General features: G+C 44.0%; 2 protein-coding genes across 5 annotated transcripts in view; one reads left to right on the top strand and one right to left on the bottom strand.

The window, feature by feature from the left end:
• The first annotated feature begins 1,818 nt into the window (after nucleotides 1-1,818).
• Nucleotides 1,819-15,829, top strand: TBRG1 (transforming growth factor beta regulator 1). The gene is made up of 9 exons (XM_068977043.1): nucleotides 1,819-2,172; nucleotides 4,001-4,071; nucleotides 5,066-5,298; nucleotides 5,881-6,017; nucleotides 6,316-6,462; nucleotides 10,023-10,120; nucleotides 10,350-10,460; nucleotides 10,843-10,985; nucleotides 13,069-15,829. The coding sequence occupies exons 1-9, from the start codon at nucleotides 2,023-2,025 to the stop codon at nucleotides 13,212-13,214; spliced, it is 1,236 nt and encodes a 411-aa protein (XP_068833144.1). The 5' UTR covers nucleotides 1,819-2,022; the 3' UTR covers nucleotides 13,215-15,829.
• A 1,027-nt stretch (nucleotides 15,830-16,856) lies between these two features.
• SIAE (sialic acid acetylesterase) overlaps nucleotides 16,857-23,134 on the bottom strand; it is a 37,794-nt gene continuing 31,516 nt past the window's right edge. For all 4 annotated transcript variants that reach the window (XM_068978208.1, XM_068978210.1, XM_068978212.1 and 1 more), the window contains 3 exons: nucleotides 21,070-21,227; nucleotides 19,913-20,105; nucleotides 16,857-17,497 (listed from right to left, as the gene is read on the bottom strand). In XM_068978208.1, the coding sequence (XP_068834309.1) occupies nucleotides 17,246-17,497; nucleotides 19,913-20,105; nucleotides 21,070-21,227 (603 nt within the window). In that variant the 3' untranslated portion in view covers nucleotides 16,857-17,245. The remainder of the gene's footprint in view (nucleotides 17,498-19,912; nucleotides 20,106-21,069; nucleotides 21,228-23,134) is intronic.

The following is a 23,134-nucleotide window of genomic DNA, read 5'->3' as shown; positions in this document are numbered from 1 at the left end:
TAAAATACGAAACAAACTACTACATATGAAACAGATAAGAACAAGGATATACTGTATAACACAGGAAATCATGGCCATTATCTTGTAATAACTTTAAATGAAGTATAATCTGCAAAAATACTGAATCACTATGCTGTACACCTGAAATTAATATATTGTAAATCAACTATACTTCAATTTAAAAAAGTAAACATGTGTTAAAAGTGATTCATTTTGTGTGGCAGATGTATGAATTTTTTAAAATCTTAATATTTTCTGAATTTTGCATGAACTGTTTTATAAATCATAAGGAAGTATTTCTAATGAAAAATAAAATGTTAATGTAAATGCCACAGAAATCCATTGGCCAGAGCAGCTTGCAAACTAAGATAAATGACAGTGCTTTCTCTCCCACTAGGTAGGATACATGTAATATATGCAGAGGAATAGGGAAAACAAAGTCTGATCACGAAGCCTGCAAGGACAAAATACAATACAGCTGAACATCAAATAAATCAAGCGGTTAGCACATAAGGGTTAAAAAAAGAAGAAAGAAAACTCTTCCTGTCAGTTAGAACTACCTGTTTCCAGGTTCCAAGGTAAAGTGCCAATCTATAGTATGAAAGGCATGAGTATGGATAGTTGGTTGGCTGAAAGTATTCCTGGCAATTTCCAGACATGAATCTATAAGGCTGCCTTGAGTATGTTTGCAAAAGCACACTAGAAACATGAGGTCCAATCGGGCAGCTAACACTACAGATGGACATAAAGGACTCATAAACTTTCTCTCTGAGGGAAAGCCATTTTATCAGGACTCTTGCCACTATTCTTACAATTTCCAGAAATGAAGTATCTGGATTTTTTATTCCAAACCTCTTTTTTTTTTTTTAACTGATATAAGTTTCTTAGTTAAGCTTCAGGTTTTTCTCCAGTAACTTACTGTTTTGACAGTCTATATATTTTTCTTAATTTCCATACACAATTCTAGAAGTCTAAATTTTGAGTATAAACAACAGTAATTAGGTATCAGTACAGAATTTTCAGTTTATAACTCTCTTTCACCTCATCATTCTAAACAGCATACTCAGTTTTGAGAAACCTGGGACCCAGAGGCTCACTCTAGTTAGTGGCATGGCTGGGGGTGGGGGAAGAATACTGCAAGCCTTCTACCTTCCAACCCAGTACAGTTACCAATACCGCATTCTAAAGAAGTCTATTCTACTTGATGATTTTAGGCAGACCTTGGTTACAGAGTTAGAGCTACATAAGTTTAAGCACAGAAACATACTTTTGGCTTCCTTACGCAAATATTAACTGAGCGCCTACTTAGTGCAAGCTCCTTATTAAAAGTGCTGGTTAAATCTTCCATCTTCCCTACTAGATTCTAATCTGAAACCAGGGGCCTTCTTTTTTCTATTCACCACTGTAATCCCAGTAAAACGATAGCGTACTAGGCCCTCAGGAAACATCTATGCGAGCTGTATGAAGAAAAGAAGCAAAGCCAACAGCAGTCCCCTTATGGCGCTCCAGCGCGTCGTACAATCGGGGAAGGCCAGTCTGTAAGGAATGTGGGAAACAGGTGCTAAAACACTTCGGGCTTAGAAACCGTGTGATTTTTGTGTGTTGGTCTTTAGCTCAACAGTAACAAGCCTCAGCTAAACACAAAAACGTACACAACGTCTCAAACGGTCGTTTCCAACCGCTCTCCCTCTTCATCAGGCCCCGCCTCCCGAGCCGCGGATTCGCCCTGCAAAGACCGCCCGGATCCCAGCACCGGAAGTTACGTGAGGTTGACGCCGTGACGTAACCTCCGGCCGTGGGTGACTTCCGAGGCAGACGCGGAAGTGCAGGAGGCGCCTGGAGTCGGTTCGGTTACCTGAGTCGCCTGGCCTATCCAGGCGCCTGGTGAACCTTCCAGAGAGGTCGTTTTTTAGAGGGCCCCTCCCGCCAGCCCAGCCCAGACCAAGCCGGCACTGAGGGCCGCTCCTCGGCGGAAGGGCCGATGCAGGCCGCGCCCTGGAGCCCCCATAGCGGGGCCGGACCATGAGCCTGCTGGGCAGCCTGGCCTCCTCGCCGCGAGACCCGCTGCAGTCCAGCAAGGCCAGGATGAAAAAGCTCCCGAAGAAGAGCCAGAACGAAAAGTACCGGCTCAAGTACCTGCGGCTGCGCAGAGCGGCGAAAGCCACGGTGTTTGTAAGTATGCCGCCGCTCGGGCCTTCTCCACCTTTAGCCCATCCTAACTCGCGAAGTCTTTCCCTGAACTGTTCCCCTTCCCAGAGTGGCAGTGTTAATAGATTGTTAGCTCTTCCAGGGTACATTACTTGTTGTTAGCCTTGTGCGAATTACGTAATTCCTGCAATTCTGTTTCCTTGTCTACAAATGAGCGCTAATAACCAACTACCTTGCTGAGTTAATGAAGATTAAATGAGGAAAGTTAAGGGGCCAGTACCTAGAAGATGTGTCAGTAAGCTTTAGTCATTATCCTTGGGACTTCCCTGGTGGTTCAGAAGGTAAAGCGTCTATCTACAATGCGGGAGACCTGGGTTCGATCCCTGGGTTGGGAAGATTCCCTGGAGAAGGAAACGGCAACCCACTCCAGTACTCTTGCCTAGAAAATCCCATGGATGGAGGAGCTTGGTGCAGGCTACAGTCCATGGGGTCGCAAAGAGTCGGGCACGACTGAGCCACTTCATTTCTGCCACAGAATCCTTGGAAATGCCTTTGGTTCTCCAAAGAAACTTGAGAACTCTGGCAGAGCCCTGACTCCAACAAGTCAAACACCTCATTGTAGTTTGTTACTTCCATTACCGCAGCCTGTTTGCCACGCACTCCGCACACCCACAGCAGACCCCTTCCCTGAACAGGCACATGAAACTTTTCAGTAGTCCCCGCTTCTGATCTCTTGTGAGTCTTCCGAGTTTTCTGCTTATCTTTTATTGTAGGTGCAGCGGGTTTATTGAGTGAATGAACTCTTTCTGGTTTGCCAGCCACAACTGTTAGACGAATTTGTGGCTTGCTCAAGCTCAGCTCAGTGCTTGGAGATAGCAAGTATCTCAAATGTCTTCCCACATGTGAATCAACACCTTACCTCTTCGCATACCAAAATTTGAACATCTCTTAGCTTTTTTGGACGCCCAAGGAAAGGTTTGGAAATTAGAACACTTATTCTGAGGAGATTTATTTGCCACCTGCTATGTGTACTGGAGAGAAGTAAGAAAAGCAGAATTTAAAGGATTTGGTATCTAATTGATGTTGCCTTTCTTTTATCCCTAAATATTAGCGGTACCTAAAGCTTGGCACCTGTATTAATTAGACTGTTGGTTCCATCAGACCCATGAAGAAAGTTTTGTGAAGAAAAAGGTGTTGTTTTGATCGTTCAGCATTTGAGGTCCCAACTGTGGAACATCCAGATTGAAACAGTCCCCTCAGGACTCATGTTTGGGAGGTGAATGGAGCCATCAGTAAAGAAAGATGATGCTTGAATACATATAAATATGTTGTGAAGTTTTAAGTTTATAGACTAGACTTGATTTTGTTCCATCCAGACTTTTCTCTTTAAGGTTCATTACTGTATGCTTTGCTTTGGGTTAGGTTGCTTTATAAGCTCCCTAAGAGTCAAGGCACTTGGGAATGAGGACATTCCCCGTGGTTATAAGGGTTGAGCTAAAGTATCTATAGATTTGAGCAGTATGGCCTTCTCATTGCTGAAGGCTACCCTAATTAAGGTGACTGTACGTGTTGATTTTTCTGGGACACCCTACTTTGCCATATTGTACTGGCAAAATCATTACTAACTCCCCCTTTTCACTCAAAGATGGTGCAGTTTCCAAATTACTACTCTGCCCATAGTAGAAATTGGCCCTACCTTTACTTACAGGTTTCTTTACAGTCTGTCTGCAACGTAGACTGGCTCTTCTCCCTAGCAACACATAGCTCTTTGGTTTGGAATATAACTCCTCTTCTCAGCATACTTTGATCTTTTATTCCTTTTGTGTGACTATATTCCAAATTTTTCTTCAAGGAAAATGCTGCTATTTGTGATGAAATTGCTCGTCTTGAGGAAAAATTTCTTAAAGCAAAAGAAGAGAGACGGTGAGCTGGGGTCACTTTGTGTTCAGAATCACATTTTTGGTGATTGATATGGTGTTGGTGCCCTTGGGGGGTTTTTCCTCCATCAAGATTTTTCTACTTTGCACCGGCCACCAGTGTGGTCCAGAGAAACTCACAGCCTGTGGTACTGATTCCTACCAACCCAGGTCATGTTAGACTATTGATGATGAAACAGCTCTCTCCATCTTTCTGACAAAACCCTCTGACCACATCTAATAAGTAATCTTATTATAACTCTGCTATTATAAAAGCCAGGGAATTAAAAGCTACATTTTTTTCCCTACAAATATTTATTCAGTTTGTAGTAATTGATGCTTTTGAACTGTGGTGCTGGAGAAGACTCTTGCAAGTCCCTTGGACTGCAAGGAGATCCAACCAGTCCATCCTAAAGGAGACCAGTCCTGGGTGTTCATTGGAAGTACTGATGCTGAGGCTGAAACTCTGATACTTTGGCCACCTCATGCGAAAAATTGACTCATTGGAGAAGACCCTGATGCTGGGAGGGATTGGGGGCAGGAGGAGAAGGGGATGACAGAGGATGAGATGGTTGGATGGCATCACTGGTGCGATACACATGAGTTTGAGTAAACTCCAGGAGCTGGTGATGGACAGGGAGGCCTGGCGTGCTGCGATTCATGGGGTCGCAAAGAGTCGGACACGACTGAGCGACTGAACTGAACTGAGTACTCTGAGTGAGCAGCTCATGATATGTGCCCTTTGGAAGCCTAACATCTTCCAGCATCCAGTTAGAAGAGCTCTCCATATGCAGAAGGGATGCACTGTAGTCCTTTATTCTTAGCTTCTTGAGGTGTTATCCTCTGGAGCTTCGTTTTTCCCAGGGTTCAATAAGAACTTTACTTTTGTGAATGTGATCATCTTTGCATGTACTTCTGACTTTTCCTAGTACTTCAATAAAATATGGAATTGAGACAAAACAGCAGCTCATACCCTTTCTCCCTTTCCTTCCCAACCTCAGGTACTTGCTAAAGAAGCTCCTCCAGCTACAGGCCTTAACTGAAGGGGACGTACAGGCTGCAGCTCCTTCCCACAGCTCCAGTTTGCCTCTGACTTACAGTGTGGCCAGCTCTGTGGGAACCCTCCAGGGAGCTGGGCCAGTTTCTGGGCCGAGCACTGGGGCTGAGGAACCATTTGGGAAGAAATCCAAGAAGGAGAAAAAAGAAAAAGGCAAAGAGAACAACAAACTGGAAGGTACCTTGGGGAGAGGATATCAGTTGTCCTGGTGGCTCAGCAACTAATGAACCTGGTCCTGACTGGTGGACACTCGGCTACAGAGATGATGTAAATCCTCACTGGTCCTTAAGCACCCCTGGTAAAAGCCCTTGAAAACCAAGTGTCTTCGAGCCACTCCGGGTAGAGGAATCATGGTTAGAACTGATTAAACATAATGAGAGCAGTTCAGCGCCTCCCCCACTTCTCCTACACTCCAAACTGTCTGGGAGCCTCCAGTTCAGTCTTTCCTAGAGGCAGGGAAATGGGCTCGGTGGCCTTTGAGCACACGGATGGCTTGGGAAATTGCTGACCTTATAAGTGAAGCCGGAAGCCTTACAAAATATAAGGCTTCTAGATCCTAAGAACTGATGCTGAAATTGGTTACAGCCAGGTGGGTGGGTGAGAAAGATAAACAGGGCTTTGGGGAAGAGCCCCATTTGCCCTTTCAGTGTGTGCGTAGAACCAGGACTGTCTCATTGCTCTTAGCATCATGTAAATTTTTTCCCTTCCCCTCAGCATTGGGAGGGACCTAAAGTGGGTGACCCCAGATTTGCGTTTCAGTTCTGAAGAAAACATCCAAGAAAAAGAAAATGGAGGCAGGTGCTCGCAAGCCGGTTCAGCCCATTGCCCTGGACCCCTCAGGACGGCCTGTGTTCCCCATCGGACTGGGGGGCCTAACAGTGTATAGCCTGGGGGAGGTGAGTGAGCCCAGCGACCAAGAGAGAGGAGCAGCAGAGATTCGGGAGCGGGGTTGAGCCTTCCCTCCCTGTTCCCATTAAGCAGCAGTCCCTTGCTGATCCAGACCAACCCCTGAAAACCTCTAGTCCCTAGGAAAGCAGATTGTTTTCATCGGCTGCACATCCAGCGCTCTTTGTCTCTCTGATCTGAGTCACTCTTTTCAGCCCCAAGGTGGTTCTAGAGGCTTCCACAGTACCCTGGGCTTTTCAGTTCTCCAGCGACCTCAGTGGCAAGTTGGGGGGATCTTTTCTTTTCTAGATCATCACCGACCGACCTGGCTTCCATGACGAGACTGCCATCTACCCCGTGGGCTACTGCAGCACTCGGGTCTATGCCAGCATGCGGAGTCCGGACCAGGAATGTCTGTACACCTGTCAGATCAAGGACGGTGGCACGCAGCCTCAGGTACCCGCCCTAAGGATAACTGCTGGGTTTCATTTCTTTTTCCCCTCTTTTTCTGAGAACCTTCTCTGTGACAGGCACTCTGCCAGTAGTGATGGAGCCAGAATGTGAATCTGCATCCGTTTGATTCCCTGGCTGACACTCCTTCCCCTGAACCGTCCTGCTCCTCACGTTACTGGTGACCGTGTGAGGCCTGACCAAACTGCTCGTGTGTGGAGTGCAGGCTTACACTCAGGGAAGATTAGTGTGACACTCTGCCAGTTGAGGTGGAACCAAAATGGAGGCAGCAGAGAAAACTATGTATTCACTTTTGCCTGCACACACTCTTTTTCTTTTTTAATTTATTCATTTATGTTCGGCTGCACTGGGTCTTCATTGCTGTGTGTGGGCTTCTCATCACGGTGGCTTCTTGTGGAGCACAGACTCTAGGCGTTCAGGCTCAATAGTTCTGGCGCATGGGCTTAGCTGCTGCATGGCATGTGAGATCTGGGACCAGGGATTGAGCCCGTGACCCCTGCATTGGCAGGCAGACTCTTAACCACTGGACTACCGAGGAAATCCCTGAGTGCGCATCCTCTCAGTGCTGTGGTTCAAGACGGTTCATTTTCCCACACCATGTCCTCTGATCCTTGGGGAAGATAGACTGTTGTCAGAGTTGCAGGCTTCGCTGTCTGATGATGTTGCAAATGGCTGGAAAAGGGTGGAAGCTTGGAGCAGAAGCTGAGAGCCTGCCTGCCACTTGTGGATCATACTGCATCGCTCCTATCATTGTTAGAAGGCTCTTAAATGCAGCTGAGAGTTCTGATGACCTTGGCCATGCAGCATTTCTGTTTAGAAAGTGTTCTAACAGACAGACTTGATGTTGTAGCAGTGTTTATAACAAATCTATATGTTTAAGGAAAATCTAATCAGAATCCTAATAGAATGTAAATGGCAACCAACAAGCTGGTCCTTAATATCCTCTGGAAGTGTTAGCTCCTCAGTCATGTCCAACTCTTTGCCATCCCATGGACTGTAGCCCACTAGGGTCCTCTGCCCATGGGATTCTCCAGGCAAGAATACTGGAGTGGGTTGCCATTTCCTTTTCCAGAGGATCTTCCCAACCCAGGGATTGAACCTGGGTCTCTTGCATTGCAGGCGGATTCTTTATCGTCTGAGCCACCAAGGAGCTCTGAAAGACAAATGCTAAAGTATTTTTGAAAACACAGATTCTGTAGGGTTTTTTTGTTTCTTTTAGTAAGCCATTAGTCCATCCAGACAGAATTTTCAGGTATCTTGTGAGCTTTCTTTTTTTTTCCTTAACTGACATCAAGTGACACCTTTGAAGTGAAGTGAAGTGGGCTTTGCTTGTGGTTCAGCTGGTAAAGAATCTGCCTGCAGTGTGGGAGACCTGGGTTTGATCCCTGGGTTGGAAAAATCCCCTGGAGAAGGGAAAGGCTACCCGTAACTCCAATATTCTGGCCTAGAGAATTCTACAGACTAAGCTTTCATTTTTTTCCCTAGCTGACATCAACTGACACCTTTAATGTATACTAAATACATGTAATACTTTGTTGTGTTTCCAGACAGTTCTGTTTCATCTATTTGACTATAAATGCGAGTATGACTTTTACTTGCTTTAGCTTTATAGAAGGTTCTATACTGTAATATGTTAAAACATAGAACAATATTTTTATAGTTCTAGGGTGAGGGGAAAGGTTTTCTTAAGCAAGATGTGAAAAGTAGAAGCCATAATGGAAAATAGTAACAGATTTGACTATTAAAATTTTAAACACTTCTGAATGGTAAAAACCACCATAATCAAAGTTAAAACTCAAGCAACAAGCAAGAAGAAAACATACCACAGTGGATTAAAATCCAGATAAAGTGCTCTTGTAGTCTAAGATATAAAAGCAATCAGATTAAAAAAAAAAAAAAAACAGGTATTTCACAGAAACAGTGCAGATGGTCGATGAGAGCAGACAGCACTCGTAGTTAGGGAGATGAAAACAAAACAAAAATCTTATTTTTCTCATACGCAAATATCAGATAATAGCAAATGTTGGCCAGCGTGTAGGAAAACAAGTACAAATGGCATTAGTAGGAGTGAAAATTGTAAAGTTCCTTTTTTTGGAAGGCTGCTGGGGTAGTATCAACAATTTTAACGTGTGAATCTTTGGTCCAGCACACTTCTAGATATTCTGGAATGTCTTAGATGCGCAAATGTGAATAGAAGAGTTACATGTAACAGTATAATTGCGACATTGTTGCAATAGCAAGAATTTAAAAGTAGCCTAAATAGCCATCATTAGGAGAACGGTTAAAAATTAAGATATATCCACCTTGTGTAATATTATACAACAGTTAAAATATTGAAGTAGAGAAAGATTCCCAAGACCAAAATAATACATTTTAGGCTTTTAACTGTGCTTTGCTTGGATAGGATATATAAGTGTATATACAGTATAAAAGATTGGAATTGGTGTGATCAATATCAAATAGAAGAGCAACCCTGAAATATTTGAAGATAATTGTTCACAGTTTTTTCATGAGTTAGCTGAGGAATCAGTATAAACCATCAGAATGTTAAATTTGCAACAAATGTCATTGAAATAACAAAACCATTCTGACTGAAACTACTGACAATATAATTTATTATTGACAAAATTTAAAGAGCTCTGAAATTCGACACAGGAAGATTGAATCACATGAAATAATAACCACAGAAGAAAACTAACAGTAGTAGAAGCTACTCAGTAAGGTTTGTTTTGGATTCTTAAAAAAAAATGAAAAATGCACATAATTGTAAACACATATATACTATATATAAATATATATAGTGTGTATGTGTGTGGGTGTATATATATAGAAATACAGAAAATAGATTAATCCTGTGTGGAATAATTTGATTAAACTTTGAAAGACTGGAAACTGCTTAATTAAACTTTATAGAAAACTGATCAAGGAATTTAACTGACTAAATATAGAACCTGTTACAGAAAATAATTTTCTTTTTCTTTTTTTTTTGGTCAAAAGTCTTTTAAACAGTATAGAAAATTTTGTCAGGGAATTGTTAGCTAGATCACACTTGTTACAAAATACTTTCCTGTCAAAAATTCCTCAGTATTAGTAGAATTTTGATCTAACTGTTTCTTTTTATAAACAATCAAGATATTTTACAACTCAAAAAATAACGTGAAATGGGGATTTGTAGTCAGAATGGCCTAGATCTTTTCCTAGATATTGTAAAATCAACGTAAGATTATGTGGAGAACAATCTCATCTGTTTTAAAATATCATCTGTATTTATAGCTTAAAATATGTTAGTGGCTAAGAAAGCATCTGGAAAGGTATGGAACAAATTAAGCATTGCCCTCTGGACAGTAGTTAAACAAAGGGTGTAGAATCAAACAGTTGAAAAACCTTTCTTTGTTTTATGGCTTGGAGTGTCTAACAGCCAAGACACTATTAAACAAGCGGTACACCTTGCTTCAGGTTCCAGAGTGAAGAATAGCAGTAGCAGCAGTGTGATTCTGCCACCTTCTCCCTAAAGACTGGGCTCATTGCTCCTTTATCTTTCTCAGTTTGAAATTGTTCCTGAAGACGACCCCCAGAATGCTATCATCAGCTCCTCTGCTGATGCCTGTCACGCAGAGCTACTCAAGACCATCAGCGCGGCTATGTAAGTTGACCAGTAACTGGAAGGCAGGCTAGAAAGGTCAGTTGGGGTACAGTGAGACCTTCTCTCTTGCTTTTAATGAGTAGAGAGCCCTTATTGTATAGAAAGCTAGCCTGTGTCCTTGGTGTATCTTGGCGGCTACAGGCTCCAGACTCTCTAAGTCAGGAAAGACTACTGTGTGTGTTCATACTCATCTCTCAGCTCTCAAGCAAAAATTCTCTCTCCCGTTTAGGGGAAAACTAATACCCAACCTGCATCCGTCTGGAGCTGACTTTTTTGGGTTTTCTCATCCAACCATCCACAACCTGATCCAGAGTTGTCCAGGAGCTCGAAAATGTGTCAAGTAAGTGGGATCGAATCCGTTTCCTTGAAAGAAGCTCCATGATCAGTGGGCCAGGGACTAAACTGGTGGTCACGGCTCTGCTTGCTCATCTATTTACTGAGCTGCTTCTGTACACAAGGTACAGGATTGTCTTCTGCGGCCTGGGGACGGTCCCCTGCTGTCGTGAGGGTCTCACTATTTGTGTGCATCATGACAGCAAACGGATGGGGAAGTCCTGCAGAATAAGTGTCACTAGAGACGCCTGTCTGTGTGCTTTTCAATCTGTTTTTCCGATATATATATAGGAGAGACCTAAAGAAAAAAATACCTGATCCCTTTGGAGGGACGAATGGATTGCTAACAGCCAAAAGACGACTCAATAATGTTCCCTTTGGTCCTGCAGTTACCAGTGGGTGAAGTTTGATGTGTGCAAACCTGGAGACAGCCCCCCACCACAAGAACAGCTAGAGAATGACATAGCTACAAGCTTTGAAGCCTTTCAGAGACACACCTTCGATGAAGATCATAGTGATCCCATTCTACAAGGTATCTTTTTTATTTTTCCCTTCTGGTTTGAAAGTTGACCATTTTTAGGCTGCCTTCCCTCTTCCTTCATTGCCGAGTATCCCACTGACCTGGGCAGTGAGTGACAAGGGCTTTCCCTGCTCCAGCCACAGGTAGCCCTAGCAGAAGTCTCAAGACGTGGCTGAGATCCTGGGGTGGCAGGGCTCACCAAGAACTTAGGGCAGTTCATTTTCTAAGCTGGATGTCCTCAGCAGAACTCTAAGGGGAAGTTGACTGTGGGACTTGAAACATGACATGTAGTGAGGAAATCCATGGCCTTGGTCCTGCCTGTGCTCCATGGATTCCTCCCACCAATGAGTGGAGTGATCAGAGGATCCAGCATAGGAATCATATAGGGAGAGCTGTGGACTAGAAATGAGAAAATAGAATTAACTTCTCTGTCTTTGCCCACTGTGCTCTGTAACCTTAGGCAAGTTACTTAATCTATTTCCGCCACAGTTTTCTCCTTTTTTTTCTTTAGCATTTAAGTTTAGTTGATTTACACTATTAATTTCTGCTGTACAGCAAAGTGATTCAGTTATACATACACACTTTATATTCTGTTTTGTTACGGGATAGTGACTATAGTTCCCTGTGCTGTACACTAGGACCTTGTTTTTTATCCATTATGGGTGCATGTCTAGTCTGCTAATCCCAAACTCCCAATCCTTTCCTCTCCCTTGGCAACCACAAGTCTGTTCTCTATGTCGATGAGTCTGTTTTTGTTTTGTGGATATGTTCATTTGTGTTGTATTTTATATTCCACATACAAGCAATATCATATGGAATTTGTCTTCCTCTTTCTGACTTACCTCACTTTGTATAATAACCTGTCCGTCCATGTTGCTGCAAATGGCATTATTTCGTCCTTTTTTATTGCTGCATTATATCGCCTTGTATATGTGTATGTGTATGTATGTTTACATGCCACACCTTCATTCACTCAGCCATCGGTGGCTTGGCTATGCTGTTGCTGTGAACACGGGTGCGCATGACACTTCTGGTTATGGGCTTGTCTGGGCGTATGCTCAGGAGTGGGATTGCTTGATCAGGTTTGTAACTGTAGTGTTTTGAGGAACCCCCATACTGTTCTCCACAGTGGCTGCACCCACTGACATTCCATCAACAGTGGAGAAGGGTGCCTTTTTCTCCACAGTCTCCAACATCTATTATTTTGTAGACTTTTTAATGATGACCATTCTGACTAATGTGAGGTGGTACATCATTGTAGTTTTGATTTGCATTTCTGTAATAATTAGGGACGATAGGCATCTTTTCTGGAGAAGGAAGTGGCAGCCTACTCCAGTGTTCTTGCCTGGAGAATCCCAGGGACGGGGGAGCCTGGTGGGCTGCCGTCTGTGAGGTCGCACAGAGTCGGACACGACTGAAGCGACTTAGCAGCAGCAGCAGCATCTTTTCATGTGCCTGTTGGACTTATGTATGTCTTCTTTGGAGAAATGTCTGTTTAGATGTTCTGCTCATTTTCAGTTGGGTTTTGTTTTGTTTGTTTTTTTAACTGTATGAACTATTAGTATGTTTTGGAAACAAAACCATTGTCAGTCACATCATTTGTAAATATTTTCTCCCAGTTCATAGGTTGCCTTTTCATTTTATGGTTTCCTTTGCTATGTGAAAACTTTTTAAATTTGATTGGATCCCATTTGTTTATTTTTGCTATTTTATTTCTTTTGCCTTGGGAGACTGACCTAAGAAAACATAAAACATTCAATTTATGTCATATATTTTGCCTGTGTTCTCTTCTAGGAGTTTTATGGTGTTGTGTCTTAAATAACTTAAAGTCTTTGCCATTTTATTTTTGTGTAGGGTCTAGGGTTGCAGTTGATTTACATGTGGCTCTCCAGCTTTCCCAGCACCATTTGCTGTATTTCAGCCAGTTTGTTTCATTGTAAAAGTAAATATCTGTCCTGTCTTATCAAACAAGGGCAGAATTGGTCTGACAGATGTGAAAGAGTTGAAAGAATTAAAAGGATATCTGTGTGTCTGATCAAGCCAGTCTCCTGAGATTCCCAGGCAGCATTGGAACTTAAGAAATATTTTTCTCCAGGATCCTTGGACCTCCCGGAGCTTCAGCCTACCGCCTTTGTGTCTTCTTACCAACCCATGTTCCTGACCCATGAACCCTTGGTAGATGCTCACCTACAGCACCTGAAGTCTCCATCACCGTGTAGCCCATCTCAGTCTTCAGATTGAAGTAAAAGGGATCGATACCACATCTTTCTCATCAGGATGGGTATTTTGGCTTAATTAGATTATATAGAAGAAGGCAGCAACTCAGGAGTGAAGAAGATAGTAAATTAACACATTTTGTCGCAGAGGTTCCCATGGTGACAGCTTTCCTGGGAAAAACTTCAACTTGGTTTTATTTTTAGTAATAAATTTCTGATGACAGTTCTGCTTATTTTCATCTTGTCATCACGATATAATCAGAATTTTACACCTTCTGACAACCCTCCACCCTTGATCTAAGCCTGGGTCGTTGACTGTCTCAGCCCCTGCAGCCAGCTGCTACTTTATCTTCATGTCAGTGTAATCAGAATCAGATCCTACTCATCCCCAAGCTGGAAGGTCCAGTCCAAGGCCCACTATTCATCTTCTTCACATTTTACAAAAGGATCTAAAAAATCATCTCTAGCCTTGTCTACATCCCCTCTGTGGCTCCGCTGAATGCATTGGAGCCACACACTAACAAATAACATGATTGGTTCCCATCCTCCATAACAGACTCACCCCATCAGTTCATTAGTTGTGTAATAACACTGCATTCTATATAACAGAATTTTCTGGACTCCACTTAGAGCATTAAGGTAGAGGCTTACCCTATCACTGAAGCCCAGCCAGTTCACCTCCACCGTACCTTGTATGATGATTCACTCTCAATTAGCTAGGAACCAGCGCTGGCTGGAATGGAAGGAACCAAAGGAGGCCAGACATAGAAGGATGGGGAAGGAATGGTGAGAACTGGGTTGTCACTGTGCTACAATCCATAGCCACTAATGGAGAAAACAAACGGGGGGGCTGGCATTTTAATGGACTGTATCTGGACAGCCAAGGGATGGATCAGATGCAGCCTTTAGAGCACATTACACTGGCTACCATAACGTATCAGAAGCGAAAGTGACTAGTGTTGATGTTATGACTCTTAATTATGGTCCTACAAGTTTGTATAACTTTTACAGTGCAAAAATATAATAAAATATGGATAATAGCAAATCAGGGATAGAAAGGAGGTCACTCAAAACTGTTGGATGTTTTTCATTTTTCTTGTCTACATCAGATGCCAGAACCCATTTGCACTTAACACAGAAATGGTATCTGCTGCTTTTAGCACATAACCTGTATCTTTTCATTCTGTTACAGCCCAAGTTAATTACAAGTTCACAGTGAGCTTCATTTTAAGAAAGATATTAAAAAGAGTTTTTATAAGGTAGTGCATGAAGTGAAGTGAAATTCACTCAGTCGTGTCCAACTCTTTGCAACCCCACGGACTGTACAGTCCATGGAATTCTCTAGGCCAAAATACTGGAATGGGTAGCCTTTCCCTTCTTCAGGGGATCTTCCCAACCCAGGGATGGAACTTAGGTCTCCCGCACTGCAGGCAGATTCTCTACCAGCTGAGCCACAGGGGAGCCCATAAGTCAGTGCATGGTTTACTTCAATAAGCATTCATTTGTAGCTTCCCCAGAAGTGTTTTTCAGACTACAAATCTCAGCCTTGTTTGTTGTTTTCAACTTTGGCAGTCAAGACCCACATCTTTTAAAATTAAGTTCGAAGACAGAACATACTGGGATGCATCACATGCTGAAAGGTTGAATTCAACTATACTGTGTATATAGGTGTTTATCTCCCATTCACACAGTACACATGGGGATATGTGGAATGATCCAGAGTGTTTTTACTATGAATTGTTGTTTTAAATAACTTGAAAAAAATACTGTTCTAGCTATACACTTAAATTTTTTTTTCATCTATTGGATTGTTAAAGATTTCTTAACTTTGACAGTATTCAATGTTGGTGAGAATAGGGGGAAAATATGGGACTCTACCTTGGTGGGAATGTCAACTGTTGAATCCTTTGGAAGGGTTAAGCTGTAGGTATTAAAATGTTAAACGTATTTATCCTTAAACCTGTTAGTTCACATTAAGGACCCTAAGAGATTAAGTGCAGATGATGTTGTCATGTAACAGTTATCACAGTTTAAAACCCTCTGTGTACATTCATGGCAAATTGGTTAAAGTATGGGGCACCCACAGGCTGAAGCAAATGAAATCTCTTTTCACTTTACCCAGGAAAATTATTTTGTTAGAATAAGTCAAAAACACCAATTACAGAACAATATATGGTGTAGTGGTATGTAAAATGTGACCCAAACAAATCAAGTGATGTTCACCAAAACACTGTGTCCAGATGATGAATTTGGGAGTGATTTTACTTGCCTATGCTCTTCTTTAGCATCCAAGTCATATACAGTGATCATAAATTTCATTTTCAAACAGTATTATTTTCATTTGGGAAGTAAACTGAATTCCTACAGAATGTTTTAAATTATTCAACCATTAAAAATAAATTAATTTTCACATGACTTTGCATGAAAATATCCACTACCTAAACCTAACCAATTATACGGTGTACCCTAGGTTACTAGGAGTGAAGGGAACGTAGGCCTAGAGCTCTTGGCTGTCTCTTGCTCCTTCCAGATTAGAACAGCTACTGAGCACCTGTATGTTGGGGGTAGACAGTAGATTGATTTTTTTCTCAGGAGTTGGTGCAGGGTTTGTGGTTTCTGTAAGGTCAAATGAATCAGAGGCCAACGTGCAGGAATGAGGAGTGAGTTGTACGCTAGAAGTCCTCCAAGGAGCCAAAGTTCTTGCATGCTGCATAGCTGTTTTGGTTTTTGCTAACTAAAATCTTGGTACTGGGACTTCCCTGGTAGTCCAGTGGTTAAGACTGCACTGCGGAGGGCACAGGTTCAATCCTTGGTCGGGGAATTAAGATTCTGCTTGCTGTGTGGCGCAGCCAAAAAATTAAAAAATAAATAAATTTTTTAAAAAAATCCTGGCACTAACAAAGCATTCCTGCTGTTACACTAGGACCCCTTGGGGCAGGTGTGGCGAGTGATGCGTGTGCTTCTGTGCTTGTTTTTCACTTTAAGACAATGGAAACTACTCGCAGATACATCTCGCTCCTTTTTCAACTTCAAAGGACAATTTCCAAGCCTGTTCCAAACCCGGTTTTGTGTAGAGATCAATGTGTACCCATGAGTCAGGATGTTACTTTTATTTCAAGCTTCTTAATAGATGACAATTACCAAGTGCCTTCAGCTGTTTTTAATCAGCCAGTAAACACCATTATGATTCTCAACAGTATACACCAAAGCTCTCTTTCACATTTGTCCCATCTGGATTATTTTTCTAAATGCTTATCATGTAGCTTTACTTTCAGACTCTCTTTGATCTCCCATCTGGATTATTTTCGTTGTTTAACCTCTTACCTGTCAAGAGCCCAGTAGCGCTGTCTGCCCTCCGTGACCTCTGCGGTCATGTGCTTCCTGCACAGGCTGCTCTACCTCACCCTCTCTTGCCGCCTCAAGGCCGTCCTTTCGCCTCCCAAAATCCCTGCACGTGGTTGTGGTTTCTTTGTTTTAAATGTTCACATTATCATTTAGACTGAAGGAACAGAATTAGTTTTGGCTGAGCACAAAACAGGGCCATCGTCACTTCTCTGAAAGACTTGTGTACCAGAAGAAACATTTCAGTTCCACATGAGGAAAAACTGTTGGGAAGCTTAGAATGGAAACTACAGAAATTTGATAACCACTTGTCAGATTTTATTAAAAAACAAACACGTAAATGCTAGTCCACCTCCACAGCCTTGAAATCTCTTCCAATCCTGAGTTTCCACTGTCTAGAGGTAACACAAAAGTGTTAAAGACTGTTCACTCCAAATAATGAAGGAAGTGAATGACACGGGTTCAACTTGTTTGTAGTCAGTAATTAGTCTACTATGGATACTTGGCCTGGCTGAGGGCAGAAGGCAAGCGTTCCATTCGCCTACCAGCCCTGGCATCTCAGAATATGGAAACAGCCATGTGCTAGCCGGGTGCTCTCAGTGAGGCAGTTTGATTAATTTCCATTAAAAATCAGTAGTTGTCATTTAAACTCCTAAATGCCCAAATCTGAAGGATCCACACTTGTGTCTAAGACGTGTGTACACTGCCGTGAAATCATTTAGCAGTCCTGCTGTGGTAGCCAGGGCCCAGGTTTGTAATGGGAGCCATGAAGGGAGGAGCTGGCAGGGTACTGGTGGGGTGGTACAGGGGACACTGCTTATATTCACAAGGCCATGGGGTCCAGGCATACCGAAGAGCAGCGGGGCTGTCATGACAAGACGTGATGCTCAGGGCCAGGGTCTGGGTGGAAAAGGTGTCCATGGGAGCTGGAAGCCACTCGCACTGGCGGTCACTGCAGCACGCGACCTAAACAGGAGCGTCACGAACAGGAGCAGTTAGGATAGTTGGGAGGATGTACCAAGAGGTGTCTGCTCTGCAGACAGCCTGAAGGGAGAGGGGGGCTGCTCTTGGCCAAGGGACATGTTTTCTATAATAACCAGGACAAACTGGGTCTGGTTATCAGCCACAGATTGACAAAGTTTACAAGATTAATAGCTGAGATCAAGAAATAAAACAGCAAATTACTGAGAGAGACAAGACAGCATGGAGACATGAAGCACTTAGGAAAGGCTCCCCTGAAAATCTTCCCGTGGTCCTCCCGCCAATCAGGCAGGAATCTGGGTGAGCAAGCCAGCCTCTGGGCTGCTCTCTGGCTCCCAGTGGAGCTGGGGGGAGAGGAAGGGGCACACGGAACTATGGATAGTAAGCTGTTCTCAAGTCAGAAAGTGATTCTGGTGAAGGGAGTATTAAAATACCCAGTTCCCAAAGGTTCAAATCTGTCCTGGCCCCAACTCCGACTCCAGGGCCAGGCAGTGGGCAGATTGCCAGCAGCTGACTACAGAGGGGAACTCAGAATGCACAGATTCCAGGGAGCTGGGACTCACCTAAAACCCAGCATCCAAGGAAGCTAAGTGGAGTTAGGTGCTAAGTAAGCACCTGAGGCAGGAGGATTCCAGAGGAGGAACAGCCCCATGATCTCTTGTGTAATTACAGTTTGTCTTCGACATTCTTTCATTGTCCCTCCAATGCCCTCTTTTCACTCAACAACCCCCACTGCCTAAGGGCCTCAGGACTCCCAAAGACACTTATTTAAATATTCCATCTCGGGATGCCTCTAGTCACCACCCTGGCCTTGCTGATGTTGTTGACTTGCTCAGTTGTGTCCGACTCTGTGACCCAATGGACTGTAGCCCACCAGGCTCCTCTGTCCGTGGGATTTCCCAGGCAAGAATACTAGAAGTGAGTTGCTATTTCCTTCTCCTGGGGATCAGAATCCCCGACCGAGGGATTCAACCCGAGTCTCCTGCATCGGCAGGCAGATTCTCTACCACCGAGCCACCAAGGAAGGAAGCCTCAACCTAGGAGACTCCTAAATAAGCTGTTTCATCAACAGCCCCAGTTCCGCAGTGAAATGATCTCACCAGGTATTAGAAGCAAGTACAAAGTTCCATTACAGTGAAAATGAAAGTCGCCCCGCCATATCTGACTCTTTGCGACCCCACAGACTACAGTCCATGGAATTCTCCAGGCCAGAATACTGGAGTGGGTAGTGTTTCCCTTCTCCAAGGGATCTTCCCAACCCAGGGATGGATCCCAGGTCTCCCACATTGCAGGCGGATTCTTTACCAGCTGAGCTACCAGGGAAGCCCATTACAGTAATTCAAACTAAGCTGCAAATCACCACACTTAAATCTCTTAAAGGAGAGATTAAACTCAAAAGAAAATCAGAATTTAGGATAGTGTGACAAAAAAAAAAAGATGTCCAAGGATGAGGGAAATATTCTGCAGCCAGGATCCTTTCCTTTCAAATAGGTACCCACAAATAATGCTACCTGTCCTGAGCAAAAATGGTTGCTCTGGGAGGGAAAATACAAAAGGAATATCTTTTTAATAACCATTAAAAAGAATACATTTGAATCAGTTCTAATGAGGTGGATGAAACTGGAGCCGATTATACAGAGTGAAGTAAGCCAGAAAGAAAAACACCAACACAGTATACTAACGCATATATATGGAATTTAGAAAGATGGTAACGATAACCCCGTATGCGAGACAGCAAAAGAGACACAGATGTATAGAACAGTCTTTTGGACTCTGTGGGAGAGGGAGAAGGTGGGATGATTTGGGAGAATGGCATTGAAACATGTATAATGTCATATGAGAAACAAATCGCCAGTCCAGGTTTGATGCAGGATACAGGATGCTTGGGGCTGGTGCACTGGAATGACCCAGAGGGATGGTATAGGGAGGGGTGGTGGGAGGGGGTTCAGGATTGGGAACACGTGTACACCTGTGGCAGATTCATGTTGATGTATGGCAAAATCAATACAATATTGTAAAGTAAAAAAAAAAATCTGAAAAAAAAATATGGACTCAAATTCATTTGTTAATTTTAATAAGTTATTTTTAATTACTTATTTAACTAATTTAATTGTTCAGTTTATTTTATAAATTTTAAAATTATATATTTTTATAAAATAAAAAGATTTATAACATTTATATAATTTTTATTTAATATAGATTTAATTTTTAAATTAGCTTTTGTCCCATCAAAATTGCCTCTAAGTGAATGAATCAAGAGCTGCTTACCTGTCACTCTGAGTGAACTTAGCCCCTGACCAACCAAGACCCACCTCGTATATAATTAGAGATGAGCCTCCATGTGGAGGAAATCCTGATCCCCACGCTGGATGAACCCCTATTGTTTTCTGCAGCTCTCACCTCAAATATCTTGTTGTCACGCCTCTGCACCTTGATTGGCTGGGAATATGTGAGGTTGAGCAGCCCCGTGTCAGCCAGGAGTTCTATCTTCTGAGGCAGTGGTCCTTGAAAGATCAACTTCTCCCCGTAAGCCAAGGCACGGGCCCCCAAATGCAGCCTGTAGGCCACCGTCTGCTTATCTCGAGGGTGAATGCTACAGGACGAAGAACAGGGAGAGAACTTAGGGTCTGGGCTCAACAAGTCACTTAAAAAAAAAAAAAAAAAGGAAATCTTATACAAAGAACCCTTTAAGAAGGTGAGACTGAATCTAATAGCCAGTGACCTGAGGCTAGTCAGCCTAAGAGAAATGGTGAATTGTAACCACAGACGGGTCTTCTATGAGTCAACAACCCTGAGATAACTGATGGCCTGGAAGGAAGGAATAAGGGAAGAGGAGGGAGGGAGGGCAGACTTTGGAACTAACCCAGAAGAGCTCTCAGTCTAGCACTCAAAGTTCTCAAAGTGTTACATCTGAATCAGGTTTTCACTCCTTGGCCCCCTCCAGGTTTTATGTGTTCACTCAACAAACATTCATTCTTTCAAAAAACAAATATTCATTCAAGCTCCTACTGTAATCGGGACACTCTGCACTGGGCTCCAGGTCACACTGCCACTCCCTGGTACCCTAGTAGGCAGTAGTCCTCGGGGCTGTCCACCAACGGCCCGCTAGTCCTCCTCTGAGTCTGTGGTGGAATTCCACTCCCTACTCTTACTAACAATAGACATGGCCATGGGACTCGCTGTGGCCAGTGCAACATGAGCGGAAGAGACTTGCGTTGCTTCGGGTGGAAGCCTCCGCTGCGAATATGAGACCGTCAGGCAGCTGTGGAAGCACAGATTCCCCCGAGCCTCTGCCACCGGATCTGTGAACAACAACGACAGCAGAGCCCCTCGGTGGACCTTCTTTGGACATGGGAGTGTCAACACGAAATAAGGTTCGGTGGCATCGAGGCCCCGCCGTGGGGAGGGGTTTTAGTGACTGCAGCACATCCAGGGTGTGAATGGTGGATAAATCATGCTTCTAGGGTCCGCTCCTTAGGCCCCCTCACAAGTGAACATCAAGAGAAGGCCACAGAGAACACATATTACTGTTCACGCAGAGCCCGAGAAGCACCCACCTGCCAAAAGGTGAGTTCCTATCACAGAGATCCACGGAGACAGCCATGAAGGTGTTGGGCATCCTTTGGTTGGGGACGTAGCCAAAGTCGGCTGTCTGATGCCAACGGATCTGGGGAAGTCCATCATTCGGGGCTTCACCAGACAAATAGGAAGATAACTAGAAGGTAGACACTGTGCATCAGAACTTCACTGCATCGGAAACCTACACTTCAAAAGAGCTAGAAAAACACTAAGAAAAAAATTGTTTAAAGAAACCTACACTGGAGTCTTTCACAAGCAGACCCTGCTTCTGCTTCACTCACTCGCCCACAGGCTGATCCAACACGTTCTTACCGAGTCTCTCACCCTCATGGCTGAACTGCTCATCCCACAAGCCGTGATGGAACTCCGCCCTCCAGCCCCCTCCTCGCAGCAAGACCCGGAGTCTATTTCTCCTTGCACTGAACTTGGGCTAAAGCCTGCGATTTGCTCTGACAAACAGCATGCAGCCGAGGTGATGGTGAGCAGCTACTGAGTCTCTACCTCAGGAGTGCTTGCCTTCTGGTTCCGTATGCTCAGAACCCTGAGATGGCCACGGAACAAAAGTGCTGCTACCCTGCTGAAGAAATGTGGAGACAGTGGCCTTGGGAACTGGAAGGTAATGAGGAGAGAGGCGTTCATGTCCCAGCCTTCCCAGCTGAAGGTCCAGTCACGTGAATTCTGGATCCTTCAGTTCCAGCTGCAGACACACGAGCAAGCCTGGGTAATGTTCCAGACCAGAAATGAGCCGCTCCGGGGGACCACCTCTCCCTGCCTGGCCAACCCATGGAACGAGGAGCAAACACAGTGGCTGCTGTTGTCAGCCCCAAAGTTCTGAGGTCATCCGTTACAAAACGGTAGGTCACTGACCTATTGTACATCTGTGTACAACACAGGGCAAAGCTCTGTAGGGAAGTGGAGAGGACTCTGCCCTTGTTGCTAAGTCGTGTCCGGCTCTTTGCAACCCCATGGACTGCAGCATACCAGGCTCCTCTGTCCTCCACTATCTCCCAGAGTTTGGTCAAATTCATGTCCATTGAGTCAGTGATGCTTTCTAACCATCTCATCCTCTATCGCCCCCTTCTCCTTTTGCCTTCAATCTTTTCCAACATCAGGGTCTTTTCCAAAGAGCCAGCTCTTCCTATCAGGTGGCCAAAGTATTAGAGCTTCAGCTTCAGCATCTGCCCCTGAGCACACAGCAGACTTCATCAAACACCCCAGTCCTTCGCACGTTCCAGCACCCATGCCCTGTTGCCACCTGGTCGTGAGGTTTCTCCCACTGAAACAAAGAGTACATTTTCCCCACCACTGATTCTTATTAAACTCTCCTATGCAAATCAGCCTTAACACATGAAGTGATAAAAGGTGGCGGGGCTTCGCAATGAAATGTCATGAAAACTAGAAAATGGCAATAAAAAGATCCACCGAGTAACCCTGCCGCTTCCCACACAGCACCCAGGAGAGAAGGCTGAAAGTGGGGCCAAGTGCAACGGGCGCCATGACGCAGATCCCTGCAAGAACCCCCTGGAAGAGTCTAGGGGGAGTTCCAGCCTAAAGTGCTGAGGGAAAAATGCTACCAAGAGCCACTCAAGCCCAGGAAGTTGTTTCAAAATGGCATTTGGCTGAGAATTTCTGCAGTCATTCCCCACTACTTCATCAGCTGTACTACTACAGATGGACCACATGGGGGCACCAGCAGACTCTACACCCACAGGAAATTCCTGTGTTTTTCCCCGGAGATAGAAAGCAGGCCACTTGCAGGGATTAGAAGAAACACTGCTGCTAAAGAAGGCATGTCACAGACACAGAATATAAAAGTGGCTGCATTTGCAGGATTCTACAATAGTATCTGTGTTTTGTAGTCTGGTTCACTGTTTCTCCAAAATCCTTCTGAAAAAGCATATATTCCCTCGAGACTGGTAGTCATCTCCAGACGTGAGAGACGGACTATAAAGAAGGCTGGGTGCCAAAGAACTGATGCTTTTGAACTGTGGTGCTGGAGGAGACTCTTGAGAGCCCCTTAGACTGCAAGAAGATCAAACCAGG

This window comes from Capricornis sumatraensis, chromosome 8 (assembly GCF_032405125.1).
Source record: "Capricornis sumatraensis isolate serow.1 chromosome 8, serow.2, whole genome shotgun sequence".
NCBI classification, from domain to species: Eukaryota; Metazoa; Chordata; class Mammalia; order Artiodactyla; family Bovidae; genus Capricornis; species Capricornis sumatraensis.
The sequence above is the reverse complement of the archived record's forward strand: the minus strand, read 5'-3'. Positions and strand labels throughout refer to the sequence as shown.